Raw genomic sequence first — 25,111 nt, forward strand, 5'->3', positions numbered from 1 at the left:
TGGCATGTGTTATTATTTGTAGTTGTTGTTGTATAGTAATCATAAATATCTATAAAACAAATAGTTATTAGCAGTATAGTAGTAGCTTGATAATGAATGATGACACAGACCTTACAATAGAGATTAAATTAGGATCTGGTAATAACGATAAGCAATATGAGTGGTAGGGAATAGTTGGACAATTTGGGAAATGCACATATTTGCTGACATGAGATAGCCAGCCACTTTCACGCATGGTGTAGAACATGTGTGTTTGTCTCCCCAATAAAAACATGCAAGTCAGAGAAGACTTTTATTTTGACAGACATTTCCACCTTAAATTAATGCAGAAAAGGCACAAACAAAAAAATCACAGCCAGCAGGTTAGTGGAGCTTTAAGGGATATTTCAGATGTTTTAAAATGGGTTTGTATAAGATATTCATCCATAGACAGCATATTGCATACAGCAGGGTGGCTGTGACTCAGAGGCAGAGCAGTGTGTCCACCAATCAGAAGATCGGCAGTTCAATCCCTAGCTCCTCCAGTCCACATGTTGAAGCATCCTTAGACAAGATACCGAACCCCCAATTGCTCCCGGTGGCTGCTCCATCAGTGTGTGAGTGCAAGTGAATGGTTACTGAGTAGCAGGTGGCACCTTGTAAGGTCACTAAAGTCACACAATAACACCAACTAACCAACAGATCAAGGCAGCAGTAGACCAGCAGCTCCTGTGTTCAATGAGCTAAAATGACTGTTTTTCTCAATGAGTCTGGTGGCTTTGATGAGAGCATAGATGGGAACTGAAGCTGTTAATGGCTTCCCCTTCAGAATAGGTTGTCTGGGGTGGAGGTGGATAATTTTATTTAGACAGGGCTAGGCTGGGTTTTACCTCTGTTCCTAGTCTTTGAGCCAAGCTAAGCTAATGTCTGCTGGCTATAGCTCCATATTTACTGTGCAGACAGTGAATAAGCAAACTCTGTCTGCTAAAAGAGTCCATGTTTTTGTAACCTGGTTAGCATTGACAGGAGAAAGAGATACTCTAGATAGACTACATGTGTACGGTGGCATACTTAATGGTTCTTCCGATTCCAAGTGACATTAAAAACATAAGAGGTTGTTTTTAATATAAAGCTTCCACTGGGTGATGAATGATCTGTGTGGATTTAAAGCTTGACATTTCAAATATAATGTCGAGTCCTTGCTGGCCACTGGGGATTGCTTTGCATGGTAACATCACACTAGGGCTTCCTTGCACAAGCACTGACTGTCTGCATGTGAATGGGCTGGTTATAAGTCATCAAATCCTTTGTTTTATTGTGTCACATTGAATATGTTTTTCACAGGCTGACCTGCGTTCAAAAGCCAAACACAGACAGTCTTACAGGCTACAGTGAACATTCACTGGCTGAAATGAAAGAGTTCAGGGTTAAAAGGAGGACAAGCAGAAACCATAAAGGATGCACTGCTGCAGGGCATGCAGTGTATATTATTGCAAAGCACCATAAGTGATAAAAGCCATCACCCCTTACACACACATACACCCTCCCTTCACCTCTCTCATCAGTCTTTTTCTTCTTATTCACACACATTTCTAACCTCCTTTGTTTTTTGGCCATGTTTCACACCATAGGTCCTGAAAAATATCTAAAAGTGTCTTCACAGAGAGAAGAACACCATCATTCAAAAGTTGTCACCCATCACTCTATGAGCATGAGGAATAAATATATAATAAAAAAACAGACGCAGCTAACAATGAAGCTCTTTCCTCTTCACTATATGTAGCAAAGCCCCAAGGCTGCAAGGAAATGAGGTCATCTTGTTGGAGCCCGAGCAGCTGTTTGAATGGAGAGGGGCCACACACAATATAATAGCCGCCCTCTTAACACGTCTGACAAAACAGCCTTACTTTTCTGAAACCCACTGGTGCATCCAGTCGCAACAACGATGTGGGATTCAGAGAATGTGCAACGGAAGGAGAGAGAAAACATCAAAGCCACAATGCACATTTTTCTTTGCTCACATACATAATTATATAGTACATCATGTGCTAATAGGATCATGTTGACGACACAGACATTTACTGTAACTCTTCTCAGGCGCCCGCAGCAAATCATGACATTTTAATCTCTTCTGAAGATTCATCAGAGATTGTAATTCATCACTGTGTTCAGGACCAGTTGGGATTTGGGTCGTCTGGATACTGGTCAACTACTGGCACTGATATAAGCTCCAGGTTGTGTATCAAGTGCAGAACCATTATATCTGAATCACGTCTGTATTAAAAAATAAACAACCTCTGTTCTTTAAAAAACCCAAAAGGTCATGAATTTATCTCTAGAATCCTCCAAGACTCCTCCAACCATATGGATGAAAAAAATATCCCCTCTGCTGCATGATAAAAATACTTTTACTCCAAAACTTGTACTTGCTTCTTTCGTGTCATGTTATTTTAAATGAAAATGTAAGATAATACAAAGTACAAGCACTCCACAAGTGCATAGCACAACACAGGAGACTCGGCTGTCCATTACATCTGAAGGAAAAAGGACACTCTTTCACATCTTAGCCAGAGAAGACAGATGGTTTGAAAGAGGGCATGAAAGAGGACATCTACGTCAAACTGGAACGACCATCGTGAAACAGAGGAGGTGGCCTACGACACTACTTATCACCCACCTACAATGCAGTCTTGGTATCCCTCCCAAGATGACTTAACACACGTTCTCACCTGGACCCACCTAACCCTAATGACACACATGATGCCCAGGTGGGTCAACGACTCACATGTGACCTCAACGACTCTGTAAGGGTTCACACCCACACAGAGTTTAAGGCCTGTGACTCTGCACCGGTCTATTAAAACTGAAGTCCAGTTGCCTACGATATAGCACTTAGGATAATACAAAATAATATTAATACAGGCAATACAGAGTAAAAAGTCATTTTTAAGTCTTTATTATTTTCTGTGTCGATGCACTCCCCTACAAATTCACACCAATAATTCTAGAATGATTCATTATTTAAAAATACAACAATTCAAGTCATCACGTTCATCATCACAGATCTGTATTTGATAGGACAGTGGGAGCGTGAAAGAGGAGAGAGAGGGGATAACATGCAGCAAAGGGTTGCAGGTTAAAATCAAACCTGCGGCCACTGCAGCCAGGATGTAGCCTTTGTACATGGGGCGCCTGCTCTACCAGGTGAGCCACTCAGCGCCCCATTGCTAGCGTCTTTGACAAACCAAATTTACTGGCACAGAAGCTAAACAATGTACTACTGCTTACCGCAACCTGTGTATCATGTCAAACAATGTTTCTGTGTCTCTCTTTCTCACTCTCCATCTGTACTCTTTCTCTGTTTCTCTCAGTTTTTTCTCTGCAGGAATATATTGTACTTTATATTACCATGCATTGCTTTTTCTAAGTTGATATTTGAGTCCTTGTACATCACATGCTTTGTATCCTCACTCTTTTACTGTAACTTCATATTGCAGTTCCCCCCTTGGGATGAATAAAGTTATATTGTCGTGTTATGTTATGTTATGTTATGTTATGTTATGTTATGTTATGTTATGTTATGTTACAGGTATTTTTGTTTTTGGGTGAACTGTCCCTTTAAGACTGGTATATGTCAAGCTGCAAAACACTGGGTCCTACATTTCCTATAATAAAACTTGACAGAATATTTCATTTAACCCTCCCTGCCTCCAATATGTTCACTTCTTTTAAAGCACCCAAACACACACACACTCAGGTTTTTTTTTACCTCCGCCAATGAGGTTATGTTTTCGCCGGCGTTGGTCTGTTTGTCTGTCTGTTTGTTTGTCTGCAAAATAACTCAAAAAGTTCGGAACGGATTTTGATGAAATTTCCAGGAAAGGTTGATAATGGGACAAGGAATAGATGATAAAATTTTGGCGGTGATCGGTTGAAGCGAAGTGGATAAAATAATAAAATGGCGGGAAATCCGAGCTGCTTGGCGGAGGTCTGCGCGCTCTCAGTGCTTCTAGTTTAATGAATAAAATACACATAGGGTGGCAGTAGCTCAGTCCATAGGGACTTGGGTTAGGAACTGGAGGGTCGCCTGTTCAAGTCCCCGTCCGGTCCAAGCATGGACCGTGGACTGGCGGCTGGAGAGGCGCCAGCTCACCCAGTTCACCTCCTGGTGCCACTGCCAAGGTGCCCTTGGGCAAGGCACCGACCCCCCCCCCAAACCGCTCGGGGCGCCTGACCAATAATTTCATATTAATGAATTATTTAAAAGAAATATACAAAGTACATATATATAAAAAAAAAATATATGCAACGGTTTTCCCAGTCTGAGATGTAACGAATAAACTAAAAACACTTTGTCTGCCTTTGTAAATTAATGTCTGTAAATGAGGTAAACATGCAGTTAAAACCATCCCTCTCACATGAAAACACAGATGAAAGCTGCTGTCTTTGACTTTGAGGTCCAATTATAGGCTAAGTCTCTTCATCAGCCAAAAGCTCTCATGTTTCTGTCTCCTACTGATGGTTGCCTCATGACTCTGCTGCCATCTGGAGGATCTGCCCCCTCTTCTGCTCTGCCTCACAGACATGCAGACAGCTGCCACTTTGTTAAAATGAAGGCCCCCCAATTTCTCTCAAATCTATTCTGTGTACTGGATTTGTGCAGATGCAGTCTTTCCATTTGTATAATAGAGTGCATTGACATGAATAACCTTTTTATGGTCAGGTTTTTTGAGTATCCTATGAGCATACACGCTGTATTCAGTTTAGGAGAAAGCCGAATAAGATAGCTTAAGTACTCTGAAAGACACCAAGACATATACAGGCAATATGAATAACCTGTTTTCTCTCTGCTCATGCAAACACCATTTCCAGAACATGATAAGCCTTGTAAACTGGATGTTCATGTCCATGTAATCGCACTCAGTGACAACATGTCCTTGAGTTAATGCACAAAACAGGGTGGAGTGGGAGACTTCCAGGTGAGGAGAATATGTTTCTTAGCAATCACATTCCTGAGAGCAGCTCAAAAGTCTCTGCAGAGCGACCAAAGGTGGCCAGGTTGTGGCTGAAACGAATGTCTCTGAAATTGGCTTTTGAGAACCACACAAGATTGCAGTCCAAAAGTTATATCATGTTTGGCAAAATTAACAAAGACGTATAAGTGGTCTTTTAGCAGAGCAGCACAGTCACATGTGGAAGACACTGATGGGAGGATGTGGCTCAGTTTTGTTTCTGAGTAATGTAATGTGTCACCTTGTACTGGATTTAAGTGTAGTGTGAGTTAATTTAAACTAATCTTAACCAACAGGTAAACCTGGAGCCTGTATCACACGAGGCCAGCTTCAGTGCAATAAAACATAGTATCAGACTCTATCTAATCTCTATATTTCCCATTAACGTTTTCAACTGCATCTCGCCTGATAAGCTGATGGAGTTGTCTCAGTTGTCATGGAGATGGCTGCATTGTCATCATGTGACTTGTGAATGGGGCTTGATTAATATAAGGGCAAAGTGAGAGGAGGAAGTGTCTTTATTAATGGCGCAGCTTCATATTTAACATAGATAAGAGTGGTATCAATCTTCTCATTCAACATCCAGCAAAAACAGATGGATGTTATCAGCACCCAGGTGTCTGTAGCCAACAATGCTATTTGCACCCAGATAAATAAGGTAAATATCCTCCTTGATCTTTCTCCAGTAGTCCCCCAATGAATGTTAATGACTTTACCTTGTCCCAGTCAATGCTATGACTAGTTTCAGCCTTGTGTTCACTGACAGCTGATGTTGTTGGAGTCAGAACTGTGGTTAAATGCTGTGTTACCTTGAATTGGTGAAGAAAATTTTGTCAGATATGCGTCCATGGGAAACACTTAATATTGATTTACTGATCCACTGAGGACTGCCATAAACAGCAAAACTATATCATACATACATTTACAAACTCGTGCAGTATAATCCAAGTCTCATTTATCCAGTCGCCTGCTCAGTACTTCCCAAACACATGCATTTCTGCTAGAACCTTTCTATTTAAAACTGAACTGAAAGTGAAACTTATCCATGCCCTCTTCAAAACTAGACTCCAATACAAAGGTTTTATTGAAAATACATGTGTTTGGGAAGAACTGAGCAGCTGACTGGATAAATAAGACTTGGATTATACTGCATGCTTTGTGTGAGAGTTTGTAAACAGTTGTTTTGATATAGTTTTGCTGTTGTTAAATGTGGTCCCCAGTCGGTCAATAAATTAGTGCGAGACATTGCGAGAAAAACATGTTTTTGTCACAAATTCAAGCCAACACAGCATCACCGATTTATTTAGAAATGGTCATTTTGCGGGTGACGTATTCCTTAAAAGAAATTAATTGTTTTGCAGCTGTGTGTGCAGCGGTGTAAAGGCCTACAGTACGCGCACACACACGCTAATAGGTCCCACTTGGAGGCCCTGATGTCTGTGGGACATAATGAGCATCAGAGTGCTGACAAGCCATTCTTTCGTCTCACACTCATGAGGCTTCGTCACTTGAAAAAGTCAAAACATTTCCTGTTGCTTGGGGGTGCTATGGCGTAGTTGTGTCAACCACAATACACACCCCTCTCCCCTCAGAAAAACAAGAAAAAACAACCAACACATCGTCCTTTAAAAACCTGCTGGTCTGCTCTATAGTTGGATTATTAGAGGTTTGGTACTGTTGACCTGATGGCCTCTCCTCTCCTCTCCTCTCCTCTCCTCTCCTCTCCTCTCCTCTCACATGCACAGGTACATCTTTCCATGTTCACTTAGAGTGGATTAGGAAAAAAATATGGTGCTACTTTGCATGATGCACAGCCATCTGCAATGGAAATCACATGTAAAGTGAGGAGATGAATTCTGACCACATCTCAACCCATACTCATCCCGTTTATACATCTCACCATTGAGAATATGATGGTTCACTTGAGGTCAAACCAGTTCTGATCATTACAAGAGAACATGAGGGGAAATTGATTCTGATTGAATATTCCCACATATTTGCATGTCTTTGAATAATCATACAGTCAGTTCAGATAAAAGGCGTCATGCTTGTCAGTTTTCACCCATTTAAGTCTCTCACACACAATCACATAATTTAGAAATGACGCATTCATGTATGCGTCTCAGATTTCAGGTAGATTGGCCACAGAGCTCTTAAGACTGAATCACACAATCATCCGCCAGTCATTTAAATTCCTGGATGTGGTGATGGAGAAAGCTTAACCACAGGGTGTAGCCCTCGTCTGTGTCCTGTCATTACCTGACAGGGATGCCAAACACCAAAGGACAGCCAACTTTCACCAGTAATTTATCTTTGGAACCAGTGTTGTTAAAATGTTTTGTCCATTTTGTATGTTGTCTGTATGTTCTTATCTCTGAAAATGAAAAATAAGCATTAACATGTTGATTTAGAATTTATTAAACAAACCCATAAATCACATAGGTGATACATTTCATTGTGCAGCTTTGTGTTGTATAATACAATGAATAAACCCTGTAACCTTGTTATTCTTTTTGAAGACACCAAACTCTAGCTCAGCCTGTCAACACTTACAGTGTCTCTGTCTGGGCAGTGCGTGTCCGACCTGCACATGCAAACATGTTACTGAGCATTCGTATCTTATGACAGAGGCTTACAATGCAAATCAGCACAGACAGCATGGATGATGTATGCACTAAACTGATCTCTCACACCCCTACTCATGTGCTGTATAGTCATAAGAAAAACATATTGCAGCTTATTTGCCTGTTTTGTCATCTGATAGTCTGCGCTTTAAAAATGTTTTACCTTATGGCAAGAAAATGCTGTGTGACTGTAATGTGTAAAAACCTGACATGAAATTAAGAACTGGTGTATAAATGACAGAAATCCATTGAAGCTCCATGGAAAAAGAAAACAACAGATAAAAAGTTAGGCAAGGTATGAATAACAATAATCAGGGTGACTCAAAATGATGGGATTATACAAAAAATATTGCCTCATAAAGTCAAAATTATGACATATTGTGTCAGTATTTTATGATTTAAAGCAAAATTACGAAATAAATACGTAACTATGAAATAGCGATACGAGGTTATTAGATAGTCAAAATTTTGACTTGTTTATCAAAAATAATTTTGACTTGTTATATCAAAATTATGGTCAACTTCTGTCTTGCTAATTACAAAAAAAAAAATCGAATCAAAATTGATGTTGTGAGATACTAAATATAAACTTTAATTTTGAAATGTAACAGCTTACTGATTACTACTTATCCTGTTAAAAATGTAATGAGTAAAGTAACTATTTTAATTACTTTGTCAAAGTAATGTAGCTCATTACATTTGATTGATGAACAAATGTTTTAAATTGGTCAAAAAAGGTGAAAAATGTCCGGAAATTGACTTTATCAAAAGCAGGGGTGAGGCAAAGTAACAGAATGAAATTTATATCGTAACTTTTTTTTTTAAATGAAAACAATATATTGGGATGCAACCCCTTAGTAATCACCAAAATTTTGATTGGTGATTTAACCTTATATTTTTTCTCAGAAACTGTAACTGATTACAATAACATTTATTTAGTAATTTAATTACATGTTTCCATATAGCCTCCAAGCAACTAGTTACTCCCAACATTGTTGGAAAGCAAAAAAAAAAAAATGAGATAGGCTTTCTAAATCAATATTTTGACCCCTTAGATTAAATCAGAATTAGGCTATAAGATCTGAGGTCAAGTACTATTTTGGAATTGTAAGTCAGACCTACTAAACCAACAAACTACTAAACTGATAGTGAATTAGTCGTATATTTGACTAATTAAGTCAAAATGATGTGATGCAAAGTCAAATTTTCCACTATTGTATAATTTTGACCGAGCATCTAACATGTTTGACTGTCTGTAGGTATTTTGTTTACTTTGATCATGCCTAACTTTCACGTGTTTCCTTTGTCTTTTCTTGGAGTAACTTCATTGTTTACACAAGTAAATCCGGACTAAAATAAGCAAAAGCTTAAAATTTTGAATGAAGCTTGTTGCTCCGTCACGCATGCGCAGTTCGCAGGTATTTGCGAAGAACAGGAAGCGAACATTTTGAGACTCCGACGCTTGTGTTGGTGTCCACTCCCTTCCTCCTGTGAATGAAGCTGGCCGTACTCGACACGTTTGTGTTGCTGAAACTCAGGCAGGAGAGTCAGCTAACCTGAAAGCAGCGTGTCGTATTTATCTAATAATTTAGTCTTGGTCGTGAAATCAGGAGATTGCGAGGCAAGGGCGTGTTTGAATCTCAAGTGTTGGAGAGACACTCTGCCTCCTCCTCCTCCTCCTCGTCCTCCGCCTTACTGGATGCTAGCTCGGTAGCCTTTGCATGTCGTTACACTCCTAGTTGAAGTTGTGTTTTAGTCGGGATTTTTTTTTTATTTATTCGGAGGTGAGGATAGAAGAAGATGGGATGTACTCTGAGCACGGACGACAAGGCGGCGCAGGAGCGGAGCAAGATGATCGACAGGAATCTGCGGGACGACGGAGAAAAGGCTGCCCGGGAGGTCAAGCTGCTGCTGCTCGGTGAGAGAAAGATGGATGGACGGGGGGACGGGGTCTGTTTGCTGGAGAGGGACTTTTCCACTGCCCACCGTGTGTTGTAAACTTAATCCCAACAATTTAACACCAAAATATGTTTCTACATTAGCTAAAATATAAGTTTTATCGAGCTGCGTCAGCGTGAAATAAGTTGACGATGTTAACTTTGGCGAAACCAACGGTTGAGTTTGAGACATGTCGGGGCTTTATATGATATGAATGGCACGGCGGTTGTACAGTTAGCTAAAAAGTTGCTGCTGGAGTTACCTTTACTTTTCTGCTCAACAAATAACCCCAGCTCAGTCAATAAACTATTTACTAGCTCACCGTGTGATTAGTTTGTCCACACAGTCTCACCCAGCACTAAGTCAGTAAGCTAATTTAGCTAAGCAATTAGCCACTTAGCTCAGTTAGCTCACCAGCGTTAGCTTGGATTAGTTAGCTTACACAAAGCTTGTGTCTGAGGTGTTATCATTCAACAGGTCTGCCTGTGAAATAAAAGACGTAACTGTTGTGGTTAGTGTTACAGGTTGATTTCATTATTTCAAGTTAAATTACAGCAGCTAGCTATCTTCCTGTTTCGCCATTCATCTCAAAATAAACACGCATTTAGGCCGATTGGCTCTGTTACTACAATCTACCAATCTGCCACACTACGGTCAATACACCATGTTTTTTGGCAGATTATATATACATTTACACTCATGCGATGTCATACTTAGTGTTTGTGGAAATATCATTTAATATAGATAGGTTTAGAAGTTTTAGGTAAGTTTATTTATATAGCACATTTCAGCAGCAATGCATCTGAGAGTGCGCTGCATAAAACATCCGGACATAGTGCAAAAAGGACATTTAAATGCAGTTAAAAGCTTAATTATAAAGCTGGAGACTAGAAAATAAAAACAAGCTAATTAAGATTAAGGCAGGTATGAAATACACAAAGAAAAGTCATCTGTGCAGCGTAAGAAATTCATTAATATCTGATTTTAATAAAAGGCTTTGGCAAAGAGAAAAGTCTTCAGCCTTGATTTAAAAGACCTGCAGTTTTCCGAGAGTTTGTTCCAGGTATGTGGTGCATAAAAACTTAACACTGCTTTCCCATGCTCAACCATGTTTCTGTCAACTTCAGACCTGGAAGTAAGGCTTTAAAATGTTTTATATTTACAGTTTCTGAAGATTAATGTTAATCATTACCCTTCATTACCAATGTCATAGTATCTTGTGTGACACTAATGCTGATTTCATACTCTGTTTTATCCAAAATGAGGTTTGCTGATTGGGTGTCTGAGGGAAAAACATTAGTGCGGTCATTTGAATGTGGTGGCAAATCCGACAGGGACTTCCACACTCATTTAAATCAGCTATAGCAGGCAAATATATTCAGAAAATTATATCGCTGACTGTATTGCAGCCTTTAACATTAAACATTCAAGTCATATAACACAATATAACAGTGATTAATCTCCCAGATCATCCCTGTATCAGTATTAATCCTCACGGTTTCATCTTGAATTGTCTCATTATTTCAAGGCAGACGGGCACATCTCATCTCCATTCTTCCTGTTACTAGAAGCTGATGACCACTGCTGGCTGTCTCAGTCAGGAAAAGACGAGCAAGAGGTTGCATAGCAACCTATGCAGCCTGGCTGACAGCCGTAAGCATCTGTGGCAACAATATACACACAACAGAGACAGCTAGTGCATGCTAACTGGATGTCTGCCTGGACCATGCAGTCTACAAGCTGTTTGACAAATGCAACAGTATTCTGCATCTTTTTAGGTCTGTATGTCATCACAGGTCTGTTTTCAGACATGTGTTTTCACCACAGTCAAAGGCACTGTACGATGCTCAGCTGCAGCAGTCGCTTCTTGTATGTTCATGCGTCATTTGAGATGGACCTGATTTGAATTTTCATGGTTGTGTTTTTTTCATTGTCACGATTCCCACAAGCACCTGCAAGAGATGTCAGGGATTGGTTTGTGGATTTGTTGTCTGACAGGGCACTTACCATACGTCTTTGAATACATGGATGTGTTCCACATTTGTCATGGTGGATGTCTTTGTATCATGTATGTGTTTCTGAGCAAGACAGAGGGATATGCAGCTTTACTTCACATGCTTATTGCAGTTTGCCGCTCTGTCAGGCATCCCACACGGGGTGTTTGCATTAATGCAGTAAAAATGACATGCTCTTGAGTCGAGTGTTACGAGTGGGAGGACTGCCTCAGATGTGGACAGAGTGTGTACTGCACACATACATACAAAGCAAATAATAAAGATTGATCTTTTGTGTGTGGCAGCATTTTCATGTACATTAGCAGAAAAAAAGCTGCACAGAAGGGAGGTACAGTGTTTATTGTTCGCTGGGAAGATGAGTGCGTCTCATATGGCCTGGGGAGACTTATGTTCCTTGGTCCAGTGTAGCCATATGAAACACCCTAGCTCTGTGATAAACTTGAACCGTTTTACGTCTTCCACTTTTTGTCACAATTGCCATCCATTAAGCCCTTCAATTTCAGCAGCTCAGTGAGGTGTGAGTGTGTGTTTGGAAATTAAATTTAAGTGTTATGATGTTTGCAGTAATATTAGCTCTGTGCGGTGCGTGGCTGTTTATCATATGGGACGATGAACTGGTGAACAGTTCTCCTCTCCGGGGAGCTGAGAGTCCCTGCAGAGGTAAGGTAATTAAAATGTTGTGTGCTCAGCTGAAAACACTCCTGTATCTCAGAGGGAGTTGGAGAAATGTACCATAGGATATGTACCAACACCTCTTTGGCCTATTCAGATAAATCGTTTTACACTATTATATGCTTCATCTACTTCTTTTGTTTTACCTTTTTAAGGCTGTGATGACATCATACTTAAGTAGTGTTGTATTTTTGTCTCTTGTAAATCATCTGGTCCATATAAGATAAGATAAGATAAGATAAGATACACCTTTATTGATCCCATAATTGAGAAATTCCAGTGTTACAGCAGTCAGATTAAAGATTTCAAAATTAGACTTAAAAAACTTAAATAACTAGGCATGCAATATGAGATGCATCTGATAGCTCTGAGTGCTCCGAGTCAGTCTGATGCAGCATGAGTCTCTAACCCAGGGATGGATTAATCTAAGGGATCCTCTGTGAATGAGATTATACACATCTTAAAATCTCACTCACAGAGGATCCCTTAGATTAATCCAATTACACTGTGACCTGGCTAAACTGGGCCTTGGGCACTTCTTTAGTGCATTCTGTGACAGTGTAGTCTCGGATGTGTTGCAGGATAAAGATAAGAAACGTGATTTGTAGCTAGGGGTTCTCAAAAGTTATGGCTCCGTTCAGTACGATACAGCGGTGTCACGGTTCAGTACGTTTCTGATGCAGCAAAAAAGTAGAAATGTCAGTGACATTTTTTATTTTATGTTATTCTAATTCATTTGAACTAATAAAGTATGATGAAGCTTCTGGGGTGTCTTCATAGCAGCAATAAACAAAAGTGGCTCCTTATAAAATATTAAATGTAGTATAGTAGTTATAAACAAAAGCAAACAAAAGAAACCATTCTGTGTCTGAAATGCAAGAGAAATTCCTTGTTTTTTAATATTTAAATGTATGAAAATGGACATATTTTGGACTTTTGTAGCACAAAGCAGGAATTATGGTCTGGCTGAAATGGGCTTGTTAAAGTCTGGGTAAAGAAAAATCTGATTTCTTTCAAACAACATTATTCGTGTTGTATTTTGTTTTGGGTGTGGGAGATAAGCTGCCATTATATCCTATTAATTTAGCAGCTTATGCATGATTGTTGTGTTATATTTGTGTTGCCTTGACAACAAACACAAACTTAAACCAGAATGATCCCTTCGAGTGTTCTGACACGCACAGATAAATGAAGCTTCATGTTGGAGCAAACACTTAATTCAACAGAAATAAAAGCTGTGTATACATGTAGTGTCTCTACATTACCCTTGTCAGCAATTAACTTACAGTGACTTTTGATGGGTACTCTGCGTATTACCTACTATTGATTTATGCTTGAAATATTTAACATAATTTAACTGTATCAAATGTAATTTAATGTTCTGTGCCGTCTGTTTTGTGTTTCAGGTGCTGGAGAATCTGGGAAGAGTACAATTGTGAAACAGATGAAGTAAGTATGGAGGGTCGACATCGACATTTAACAGCACACCAATCATGGTTTTTCAACTATTGTTTGTTCAGAGATGAGTCAACAGCACACAGCGGCATTTCAGGTCCTGTGACTGACCTCAGATACCCTTTACTATACATGCACTCGATTACCTGACACAGCTGTGATTATTACTAATCAGCCGGTGAGACTCTCTTAATGTGTTGGTTCCCTCATTCTCTGTTCCCTACACAGTTGACACTTATTTTACTCTATAGTGAGCCACAAATTGAGATATCAGACACCTAATCATCATCATTGTTGTTGTGGATTGTAACTGTTGTAAAAAGTGTTATGTTGCATAACTGTAATTTTCTGTCGTCTTTTAAAGGTGAGGCGCTGTGTTGTCAGATTTCTAGCAAAATGTAACATAGATGCTTTACACTAGATTTTTTTAGCTCCATTGTGGGAAGCATGAGGGCAATATACAGACATTTGTCATTTAAGTTTCATTTATTTTAGAATTTGGACACACAAAGATGGCAGTCAGTACACAGTATATAGTGCACCAATTATTAAACAGGGAGTATTTTTTAACACAGCCAAAATTCCTTCCATAGACGTCACCAGAAGCTTCCATGTTAAGATCTTTTCCCACCAAAAGCAAATAATTGGTGCGAATAAACCACACAACAGTGGAGCCCATTTATCTCTACAAGCCTATCCACACCAAATCTAAAACTTTGTCTTCTGCTCTGCAGCTGTTTTTCGGCAGCTGTTTAAATTTCTGGGAATTTCAGATGCCGACAAAAATAAGCAGACCAATAAAATAATGACTCTTGCTCACACAATCAACAGCTTTTTTTCCCATGCCAGTGTCAAAATTCTGTTTCAACTATTACACAACAATATGGATTTTGATCTCGCAAAGTAGTGTCATCTTTGACAAATAAAGATTACAAAGACAACAAATATTAAGAGACCATCAAGGGAAGTCTAGCAGCTGAGCTTGCTTGTGAATAATCTATATTTTTGTTTCATTTCTGAAGCAAAACATTTAATTATGCTTTTTTTTTTGTTTTTTACATTTCATCCCCTTTGTTAGAAGGCCTCTAGATCAATCGAAGTTCAATGAGAAGTTTTTTTCAGTCTTACTAGGTATAATTAGAAACAACTTGTTTAAACATGATTCAGACATTTCAAACTGATGACGAATCAGAATAAAAATGTCGAAATCCTGAGAAAAGCCATCTAAAATTGTAAATAATCAAACAAGTCATCTTTCAGAAGATAACAAGAATCTTAAAAAAAAAATATTTAATTTGTGGATGCAAAACATTTAGGTTAGCAAACTCATCTTTTTTTAAAACACTCCTCAAAACATACTTTTACAGGAAGACTTTTTGTTTACAGTAAATCTGTTGATTGTCTAGTTTATATCCCTCTTTTATCAATTTTATTTTTTTTTTATTACACGGTGTTTTATCTGGTCTGATTTTCTTTTTAATTTGTTGTTTAATTGTTTTTATTTGTGTTATTGCTGTTTTTATCTTGACGGTGTATACTGTGTTATGTTGGCCCGTAAAGCACTTTGTGACTCTGTTTTTAAAAATGCTATACAAATAAAGTTTATTGTTTATTGGGATGTCTTAAAACACAGTCTGCCATTCTCAGCCAATAACTGTGTGTTGATCATAATAATCTAGTTTATGATCAAATTCATGTAAAAGCCACCTGGAGACAAAGTGCTAACGTCCTCTCTTTGTGTGTCAGGATCATCCATGAGGCAGGTTACTCAGAGGAGGAGTGTAAGCAGTACAAGGCCGTGGTCTACAGCAACACCATCCAGTCCATTATCGCCATCATCAGAGCTATGGGACGCCTCAAGATCGACTTTGCTGATCCGGCAAGAGCGGTGAGTGAAAACAAAGCTGGCATTTACACTGTTCTTGGAAGATCGCAGGTTGTATTTCTGGGGAAATATTATAGCCCAGTGCGGTGAGGGCAACAGCTAGTTAGTCATATGTCACCCTTCCCCACTGGGCAATTTTCTTTTCACTTCCTCCTGTTCAGCAGGTCAGAGAGAGCTGGTAGGGGTTTGGTATCACACTGAAAACACTTCGTTAGAGCAGAGGCTTACTGATATCTGATAACAGTCTGTGGGTCCTTCACCTGATATGTCACCCTGTTGTGCTGCTGATCAGGACATTTTGAAGTACATGTTCATGGTCAGAAGAGCTGCTGAGTTTTCCAGTAATAATCAGCAACATGTTTAACTTGATTTTTGGAGAGTTTGTGCTCATTGGGTTGGTGTTTTGTGTAATTGCATGCTGCAAATAAACACAGCGCAGACCACAGAGGTTTTTTTATTTTATTTATTCCTTTTTCTAAACAGACTCCTGTTTCTTTTTAAAAATCTGTTTTTTCCCTGGCATAACAAGAGGCTTAGTCATTGCTTCAGCGTGACTGGCCTGGCTCTGTCATCGTGACCAATTTTACACCCAGAGCTTTTCTTTCTTGATTTTATGCTCTCACAGATATTCATTTTTTTGGCCACTGACCTGCTTAAGATGCTGCATAGCTTATGAAATCTTATTTTATTAAAAGCATCATGACTAAAAGGGCTGAAACTGACAAGTAATTTATCATTCTTATCTCTAAACAGGCAGTGACAGAGAGCTCTTACTGCGATTTCATGAGAAGTGACTGCCTCTTATTTAATCCAAATGCAGTTAATCAGGATTAATCCTTATTAAATCAAATTGATGATACAACTAATGTCCAAAACAGTGCCCCTAAATATTTGTTTCTTTTGACATTAAACACCCTGTAAGCATTTTTCATCTGCAGAGTTTCCACATTTTCTAAACAATCATGCAACTGGGAAAATACACAAACCATTTCCCAGCAAAATTGTCTTACATTTGCATGAAAAAAATGGACTTTAATTGGGGGGGCTTTGTGTTGTTAGGATGATGCGCGGCAGCTGTTCGTCCTGGCGGGTTCAGCAGAAGAGGGATTCATGACAGGAGAGCTGGCTGGGGTCATCCAGCGGCTGTGGAAGGACGGAGGCGTTCAGGCTTGTTTCAGCCGCTCCCGAGAGTACCAGCTCAACGACTCTGCAGCATAGTGAGTTGGCTGCACTGACACATACACAGGAACTAGTTTTGGGCTGTGTTTGGCTGAATAAGTAACCATTCTCAACTCGTAGTCTGCAAACATCTGGCTTATTTTTGAATCTTTCTCTCCCCTTGTGTCTCTTTTCTCCTCCCATAGCTACCTGAACGACTTGGACAGGATATCCCACGGTGCTTATGTGCCCACCCAGCAGGATGTGCTGAGGACCAGAGTCAAAACTACTGGTATTGTGGAAACTCACTTCACTTTCAAGGACCTGCACTTCAAGTGAGTATATCCACCACAGGTTGTCCAGTCACTTAACTGTATTTACATGATGACCAGGGGTGCTCTCTTTAGTCTGGTTCCTGATCTCTGAATCGCCGCACACATATCAGAATTTTCCAGTGATTCAAAGAGGTCTGGTGGTGTTCTCATCGATGGCAGAGTTAAGTTGCTACAGTCATGAGAAATATCAGAAAAATGTCGACAGACATAGGGGCTGTGGGGATAAACGCAATATTGCAGTATTGCACTATTGACAAGCCACCTGCAGGGGATGGCCAGCAACCACCACTACGGCTATGTTCATGTTTTTTCTGCTTTTTCATGGGAGTGTGGCACGGCTGCTGAGAGTTGAAAAATGTTAAGCTTTGGGTAAAATGCTGGTGCTGCTCATCAGTATCACTTTTTACCCAGCCGTCCAATCGCAGTGGAGCAGAGGAAGAACAAATACCTCAAAGACCAACTGTCACATCGCTGTACAGCAACTAGGACAAATTAATACCGAACCGTCCCCTTTCTCTTTAGATACTTCAGCCTTCCCTGCATCCAGAGCAAAATACTCTACCCTGTGCTGACACTTCTACATGCACGGATGTTCTGTATCATAGCAACCAGACGCAACCAAAGCGTCTCAGCTGAAAAACACAGCGCCCCTTATTGTGCCCCATGCATTCTCTGTTCTGCATTTACCAGCGAAGAAGTATTCAGTTCGTTTTAAATTTGTTTGTCGTCTTTGTTGTTTAAAAACAACAATTTACCTAATAAAAACCTAACAATAGAACTTTTTATAGAGCACTTATATCGGGATAAATGAAGTATTTTGCAAAAACATAAAAATTGGTACTACCTCATGTTGTGCTGTTGAGACACCCTTAATCATCGGAGGAGGAAATTTCCTCACCACCAAATGCCTAGACAGGCCTGGATGACATGAGCTATTTGCTTGTACAGATATAAATATTAAATCTACTTTTTTTTTTCTAGAAAACTAGCAAGTCCGAGGAACAGACGTGTCAGCATTTTTTCTGTTCACCTCACGATGGCAGGACTGTCCTACAGTTTGTAGACATGCACCAAGTAGGAATTACACAAGCAGAACTAATGTGTTTTCATAATCAGACAGTTAATAAGAAAACACAACAGTTACCTAACAGCAGACCTTTCCTGCTCGGCAGCAGACATGGCCACAGCAAAGAAGCGTAAAATCGACCGCCACTTTAAGGAGCGGTGAAAAGTTGAATGCTTTTTAACTGAAAGATGAAACAGTTGCATCTCGTTTGTTTGTGATTTTTTTGTTTTTGATACGAGAAGCAGCTGGCCCCCTGGCATTCAAAAAGTGTGGACACCCCTGAATTAAGTGAAACAAAGTGTAACATAAGTCTGGCTACTTATCTTCATTGTGCTTTCAAAACATCATTGTTTTTATTTGCATTTCTAAACACAGCTAGTCAGCTACTGACACCAGGGCAGAAACATTCCCACGTCTTTAATCAAACAAAGATCACCAAGTTGTCATGTTTTTGTCATGAAGTGGTCTACACTTCAGTAAAGTGACAGTAGACATGGTGATAATACACCATGACTACACAGAAACATGGAGTTACAATAAATGACTGACAGGATGAGGAGTCACAGTCGAGAGGCATCTTGACGTGACATGTGTTTGTGTGGTTCATTGTTTAACAGTGTTTATCTGTGATCTTTCTGCAGGATGTTTGATGTAGGCGGACAGAGATCAGAGAGGAAGAAGTGGATCCATTGTTTCGAGGGAGTCACCGCCATCATCTTCTGCGTGGCTCTGAGTGACTATGACCTGGTGCTGGCTGAGGACGAAGAGATGGTGAGACCCTTCTAAACCTCTACACACCCTGATTCATCTTTGTCCTTTATAAATTCAGTTTGTTGAGCTTCTCTGGTTGTTAATCATTGTCTTCCCCCCACCCTCTCATTCAGAATCGAATGCATGAGAGCATGAAGCTGTTCGACTCCATCTGCAACAACAAGTGGTTCACAGACACCTCCATCATCCTCTTCCTCAACAAGAAAGACCTGTTTGAGGAGAAGATCAAAAAGAGCCCTCTCACAATCTGCTACCCAGAATATGCAGGTAAGAGAGAGTGACACACACAGACGTACAGAAACACTAGTATGCACAACAGGGGTGTTGTACATGCAAATACTGTACACTGCATTTTACTGTCGCACATAAACCTTCAAAGTCCATCCAAGCATACTTGGAGTTTTTAGGTGACAGCATTGGGTTTAGTAGTAAGGCTGTCTGCAGGTGCTTAAATCTTAAAGATGTCCTCAGTCATACAAACTAAATGCCTTGAAAGGTTTAAGAAATGAAATGAGGTGATTAAAAGTATAAATTATGTTTCACAGGTCTTAAAGCCTCCACTGGGTTTGAATCAGAGAGCCCGACAATGAATAATCCGTAGTTTAACATCATTTTTCTACAAACTAATGCCGTGATAATCTCTTTAATTATCCCATAAATACACACAATTTTACACAGAGGGGTTTTAAAACTGTCTCTTTTGAATGATGAGTGGTTTTCAGACTCTGAACTGAGGTCCAGAAACGCTTACATTCAGTCATCCATTTTTTAAACACAGTCTGTCGGCCCGTTGTTTTCACTCAGAGGTGTGGTGGTCTCTACAGATGACAGAAAGATACTTCTTTATTCTCTCTGCTTGGCTTTTGAACTGTGTGGGCTGCTTTATATAACAATGTGTCCTTGTCGGATTCACCGATGATTATTGATGTTCAGATTTCACAGATGTGTCCATAATATGATCAAAATCTAAAGTTGACTCAAATTCTGTACAAGTAAAAACAACCCAAGCACCCTCTCCACATTTGGAGTCTATATAGTTTACCGTTGTGTAAACTGTCAAGAACTTGTTTTCTTGTTAAGGGGGAAGGTCGGTATTTTCCAACTTGGACTCTATTTTGTATCTAAGTCACTAATGGGAACAACAGTTTTTGACATTTGTCCAATATTAAGGCAAAACGGGCTGCTATGTAACCACTCGGGGTGTGTGGGCGATGTTAATTTACATCAGGTTGTTTTTCTACATGTTTGACAACATAATAAAATGGATCTATACAGAGACAGACCTTTTTCTTAAAGAGTAGGATCCTTTTTGTTCAACAAGAAACAGCCCTGAAATTGCCATTGTCAAACTCACCAGACTCCATTCAAATAAACATTGATTTTAGTGTCTACAGAGCCAGCATGTTTTCACATCTAACTGTGTGAATTGAGAGCTGGTTGATTGTTGGAACAGTAGAAAGTAGGGCTGCCACTAACGATTATTTTCATTGTCGACTATTCTGTCGATTATTTCTTTGATTAGTTGACTAATCATTTTCTCGAAAAATGTGTTAAAATGTTGAAAAATGTCGGTCTGTCGGCTGCAGTAAGAGTATTTTGGGGTACTTTTATAGTACTTTTCTATGAAAAATGACTCAAACTGATTAGTCGACTCCTAAAATAGTCACCGATTATTTTAATAGTCGATTAGTCATCGATTAATCGACCAATCGTGGCAGCCCTAGTAGAAAGACAAACCAAGATCTTTTGTGTTTGTTTTATTTTGTTTCTGTCAGTTAATGTGAACGTGTGTTAATAGTAATAAAAATAGTATTAATTTGAATGGGGTCTGGTTGGTTTGGTGATGGCGATATGGGAGCTGTTTCTGGTTTAACAAAAAGGATCTTGCTCCTTAACAAAAAGTTGTCGGACATATATGTCAGTAGCAAAAACAAGCACTTTTAGTGGATGGTGGTTGATGGTACACAGATGCCCTGAGTGGTTACATCACAGCCTGTTTGCCGCTGCCTTCTGCAGCAGTATTGCTCAATACTGAACCATATAAAAGTATAAAATTTTTGCTCCCATCAGACACTTAGACACAAAACAACGGGAAAATACCAAACTAACCTTTTAAGCTCTGATGTAGAGAGCCCACAGTCATCAGACTCCCCATGTGATTCAGTTTCAGAGTGCAAACTTCTGTAAAACTGTAAGTGTTGATGCAGCAAATGCTAAAGGCATCCAGCCTTCCCTTCAGTTATTCCTCAACACAGCAAAAAAATCTCAGATGAAATGGAGCAAAGCAACAAAGCTGCTTTGTAGCATGCCGATCGAACTGCTGATACCAACCAGTCATTTAACCGTCAATTTAGCAAGTCCATTTGTAAATACTTATGCTGCTATGTTAAGACAAAACAAACACAGACACACTATTACACTCACCGGCCAATTAATTCGGTACACGTGCACTCAAATGCATAGCTCTGCTTTGAATTCTACTTGTTCAAAGTTTTGTTTGTCACTTTCAGAAATAGAGCTATAACGATTAATTGATAAATTGATTGAAATTGATTATCAAATACTTAGTTTGAATAATTAAGTAAAGATAAAAAATTCTCTGATTCCAGGCCTTAAATATGAACACTTTCTGGTCTTTTTACTCTTCTCCGGGGTTGGAAATTAGGTCCAGGCACCAGCCAGATACTGGTAAAATATGCGAGTGGCTGATAGATGTGCTTCATTCACCAGCCAGAGAACAATGGTAATGTGTTGAGTGGCTTTTAGACTAAAAAAGCCCACCAGCCACAATGGCAGGGGGACAAAAAAATTAATTTCCAACCCTTCTCCTCTGTGGCAGGTAACTGAATATCTTTGGGTGGTGGACAAAACAAGATGTTTGATGTCATCGTGGGCTTTGGGGAAACACTGATGGACATTTTTACAGTTTTCTGACATTTTATGGACCAAAAAATTAATCAATTAATTGAGAAAATATACAGATGACAGATAATTCAACAATTAAAAAAAGATTAAAGTTGCAGCCCTAGTAAGAAAGTGGATAATTATACATTGTTTGTTATTGAGCTTATAGATGAGGTGGTTTTGTACTAGACTGCATCGTATTGAAAGGTGTTTCTAATATTTTGTCCAACCAATTTACAAAAACATATTCATATATTCAAACAATTTATCATCAAATAACGGGTTAACTTATCGTATTAGACATAAAAGTCCCATATCAGTCAATACTGGATGGTTTTGATGATTTATGTGACAGTAGATACGTTTTATTTGTCAGTTTTACAATGAAAGTGTTTAAATGTGATTTGCTGAGACTCTTTGTGACCCTGTTGTTGCTCTTTTTTTCTCCTCATTGTCTCTGTCCGCTGCTTCTTCAGGCTCCAACACCTATGAAGAGGCAGCAGCATACATTCAGTGCCAGTTTGAGGACCTGAACAAGAGAAAGGACACCAAGGAGATCTACACCCACTTCACCTGTGCCACCGACACCAAAAACGTGCAGTTTGTGTTCGATGCCGTCACTGATGTCATCATCAAGAACAACCTGAAGGATTGTGGCCTTTTCTAAAGGTAACACCTGCTGCTTAAAGAGCAAGCTGGACACAGTGTGCTCTGTCTCATTTCTCTCCTCATCACGGTGTCTTTGTTTTCTCCTCCTTGTTCCAGGCAGCCATGTGGCCGGTGTACGGAGTGACTTTATTCAAGGGGACTCTGACTGGAGGGAACTTTGTGGACCCTGCTGAGAATGTCACTTTTAACCTCTTATTAACTTATGTTCATCTCTAAAAGTTTTAAAGACGGTGTGTAGAAAAAACATTTTGTGTAAAATATTTGTACAACTGTCTGTGGCGGGGGATTTTTCACGGTTTTTAAAATGTGCTTGTTTTACCTTATTATCATTATTTCAAATTTTTATATAAAAAAAGGGGGCCTTGACTTTTTTTTGTCCATAAATGAACACTTATGTCTTTTTCTTTGTAGGTGCTTGTGCCTTGCATGCCTTAGTTGCTGTGTTTTCTTTCTGTTGAGTTAGATGTTAGGTTTATGTAGACGTTACCATTGAACTCTTCCCAAGCCGCCCCCGAGTCCATATTATCTTTTTTTATTATTTTATTTTGCCTGATTATTTTATTGTGTCATTATTTTTTGCCTCCTTGGACAAACCAAGCAAGACCAAGTCACTCTGTAGACCAATTCACTCTGACTCTGACATACTGTGAGAGCTGTGTGTAAACCTTTTCGGATGTGTGGTTTGCATGTGTGCTGCGAGTGGGAGCTTTGTTTTGATTGAGGCCAAAAGCTAGCATGAGTGATTTGTGTGTGTGTGTGTTTGTGTGTGTGTGTGTGTGTGTGTGTGTGTGTGTGTGTGTGTGTGTGTGTGTGTGTGTGTGTGTGTGTGTGAGTGAGTGAGAGAGAGAGAGAGAGAGAATGTGTGCACAATATAAAACAAAGGGACTTTATTCCTCTATTTGTCATCCTCTTTCAAAGTTTTTATTTTTCTAAGCGACCAAAAAGAAGCTACTCTCAGTAATTAACGAGTGCACGTTGTTGGTGCGCCGCCACAAACTGTAACATTCCTGATTGATTCATGAAGCAAAGAGAAGCTTTGAAAAGAGGATGCCAATGGCGGCCTTGTAGCAGACAGTAGGACCATATGTAGATCTGTGTTCAGTGCGTAGACAGACAGACAGGGCTGGGTGCACTGTTACTGATCACAATGTGTGATGGTTTCAAGTTACATATCCCCCCTGGACCCCCGACCCTCTGTTTCCATTGGATGGGCACATTAGTGGACTAATCTCCATGATTTTGCTAATAAAAGAGCTGCTGTGGTGAAACCATGGCAACTTATGCAACAAACAGTAGTTTCTCTCGTCTGTTATTGTGTGTGATATTTGTATTTATTGAACAGGAAAACATTTAACTGATGGAGCAACATTTTAATGTTAATCACTGGGGACACAAAAAGGAAACAGAAGTTTTTGTGTTGATCAAGTAATCAGTTAAAATGGTCCAGTATTTAGGGAGACTGCAGGTGCAAAACAGGCTGCAGTGTGAACCCTGCGGATGACTTAGCACCATCAAACAACTTTTAAAACAGTACTTTTTATTACACTGAAGGCTCAGATTGTGTAAGTGTCTGACAACTAATTGAAAGGATCCCTACAGTGATAGACATTTTCATTTAAGAGTAAAATCCTTCTTGTTTAACCAGAAGCAGCCCTGAAATCACCATCGCCAACCTCACCAGGTTCAAAGGCTTTCTCATGTACCATTTCAGGGGCTTTGAAACTTCAGTAACAATTAGCTGCAAATGTATGAAGCTTCAACGGGATCGGGGAGGGCCAACTTTACTAGGACTTAGCACCACTGTGTGTGTGATAGAGAAGGAGAAGAAGGTGGAAGGTGGACTATTGCAAGCAATGTTTCTATAAGTTATTAATAACTCGGAACACCATGGCCCAGTACTGGACCAGTTTCAAAAACTGTTGCTCCAATTAGTCACTTCAACAGAAAAACATGCTGATACGGGAATAGGGTCCAGGTTGTAAAAAAATCCTTTTAAATGCCAACTGTTTTCATGATCAATTAATAGTTGAAATCAGAAAAAAAAGAAAAAAAAAACAAAAGTCACTGGCTCCAGCTTATCCAGTGTGAGAATTTGTAATTTTTTTCTGTTTTGTGTGTTTGTTAATTTTATATATTTTGGGTTTAAACTGTTGGTTGGACGTCACACTCAGCTGGGGAGTACATTTTTCACGAATATGTGTTTTCCGATGGACAAAATGATTAATAAAGAAAGTAATGGTCAGGTTAATGAACAGTTCTGGCCTACAGCATGGTTACTTCCTCTTAAATCACTTGTGAAAACTTAATTTGATTGTCTCACATCTTATTGATGATTATAGAGATATGATAATAGATTTAAAAGTTACATTTGTTAAAAATGTACTATAATATTTCGATGAATTGATGTTGCTCTACTCAGATTCAAAGGTGTTCATTTTCACAGTTTGGGTGAAGCTTCACTGAAGGCCTTTGTCTCAGTTTTTGGTGCAGTGTGCAGCAGAAAGTTTGTGAATACATCTATAAAAAATCTTAAAGGTCTTTTTCAGACATGTTAAAAGACATACAGAAAATGCTCTCATTAACAAAGATGTGGACTCAATACACATATTTAATGATTTTAGACTCAAA

At 39.3% G+C, this 25,111-nt stretch overlaps 1 protein-coding gene across 1 annotated transcript; it reads left to right on the top strand.

Moving 5' to 3' along the window:
* Positions 1 to 9,041: 9,041 nt before the first annotated feature.
* LOC125887371 (guanine nucleotide-binding protein G(i) subunit alpha-1) lies at positions 9,042 to 23,773 on the top strand. Its single transcript, XM_049574133.1, has 9 exons — positions 9,042 to 9,533; positions 13,647 to 13,689; positions 15,442 to 15,583; positions 16,640 to 16,797; positions 16,945 to 17,073; positions 18,781 to 18,910; positions 19,024 to 19,177; positions 22,291 to 22,483; positions 22,580 to 23,773. The coding sequence occupies exons 1-8, from the start codon at positions 9,416 to 9,418 to the stop codon at positions 22,479 to 22,481; spliced, it is 1,065 nt and encodes a 354-aa protein (XP_049430090.1). The 5' UTR covers positions 9,042 to 9,415; the 3' UTR covers positions 22,482 to 22,483; positions 22,580 to 23,773.
* Positions 23,774 to 25,111: the final 1,338 nt, after the last annotated feature.

The sequence above is a fragment of the Epinephelus fuscoguttatus genome, linkage group LG4, assembly GCF_011397635.1.
Source record: "Epinephelus fuscoguttatus linkage group LG4, E.fuscoguttatus.final_Chr_v1".
Classification (NCBI taxonomy): domain Eukaryota; kingdom Metazoa; phylum Chordata; class Actinopteri; order Perciformes; family Serranidae; genus Epinephelus; species Epinephelus fuscoguttatus.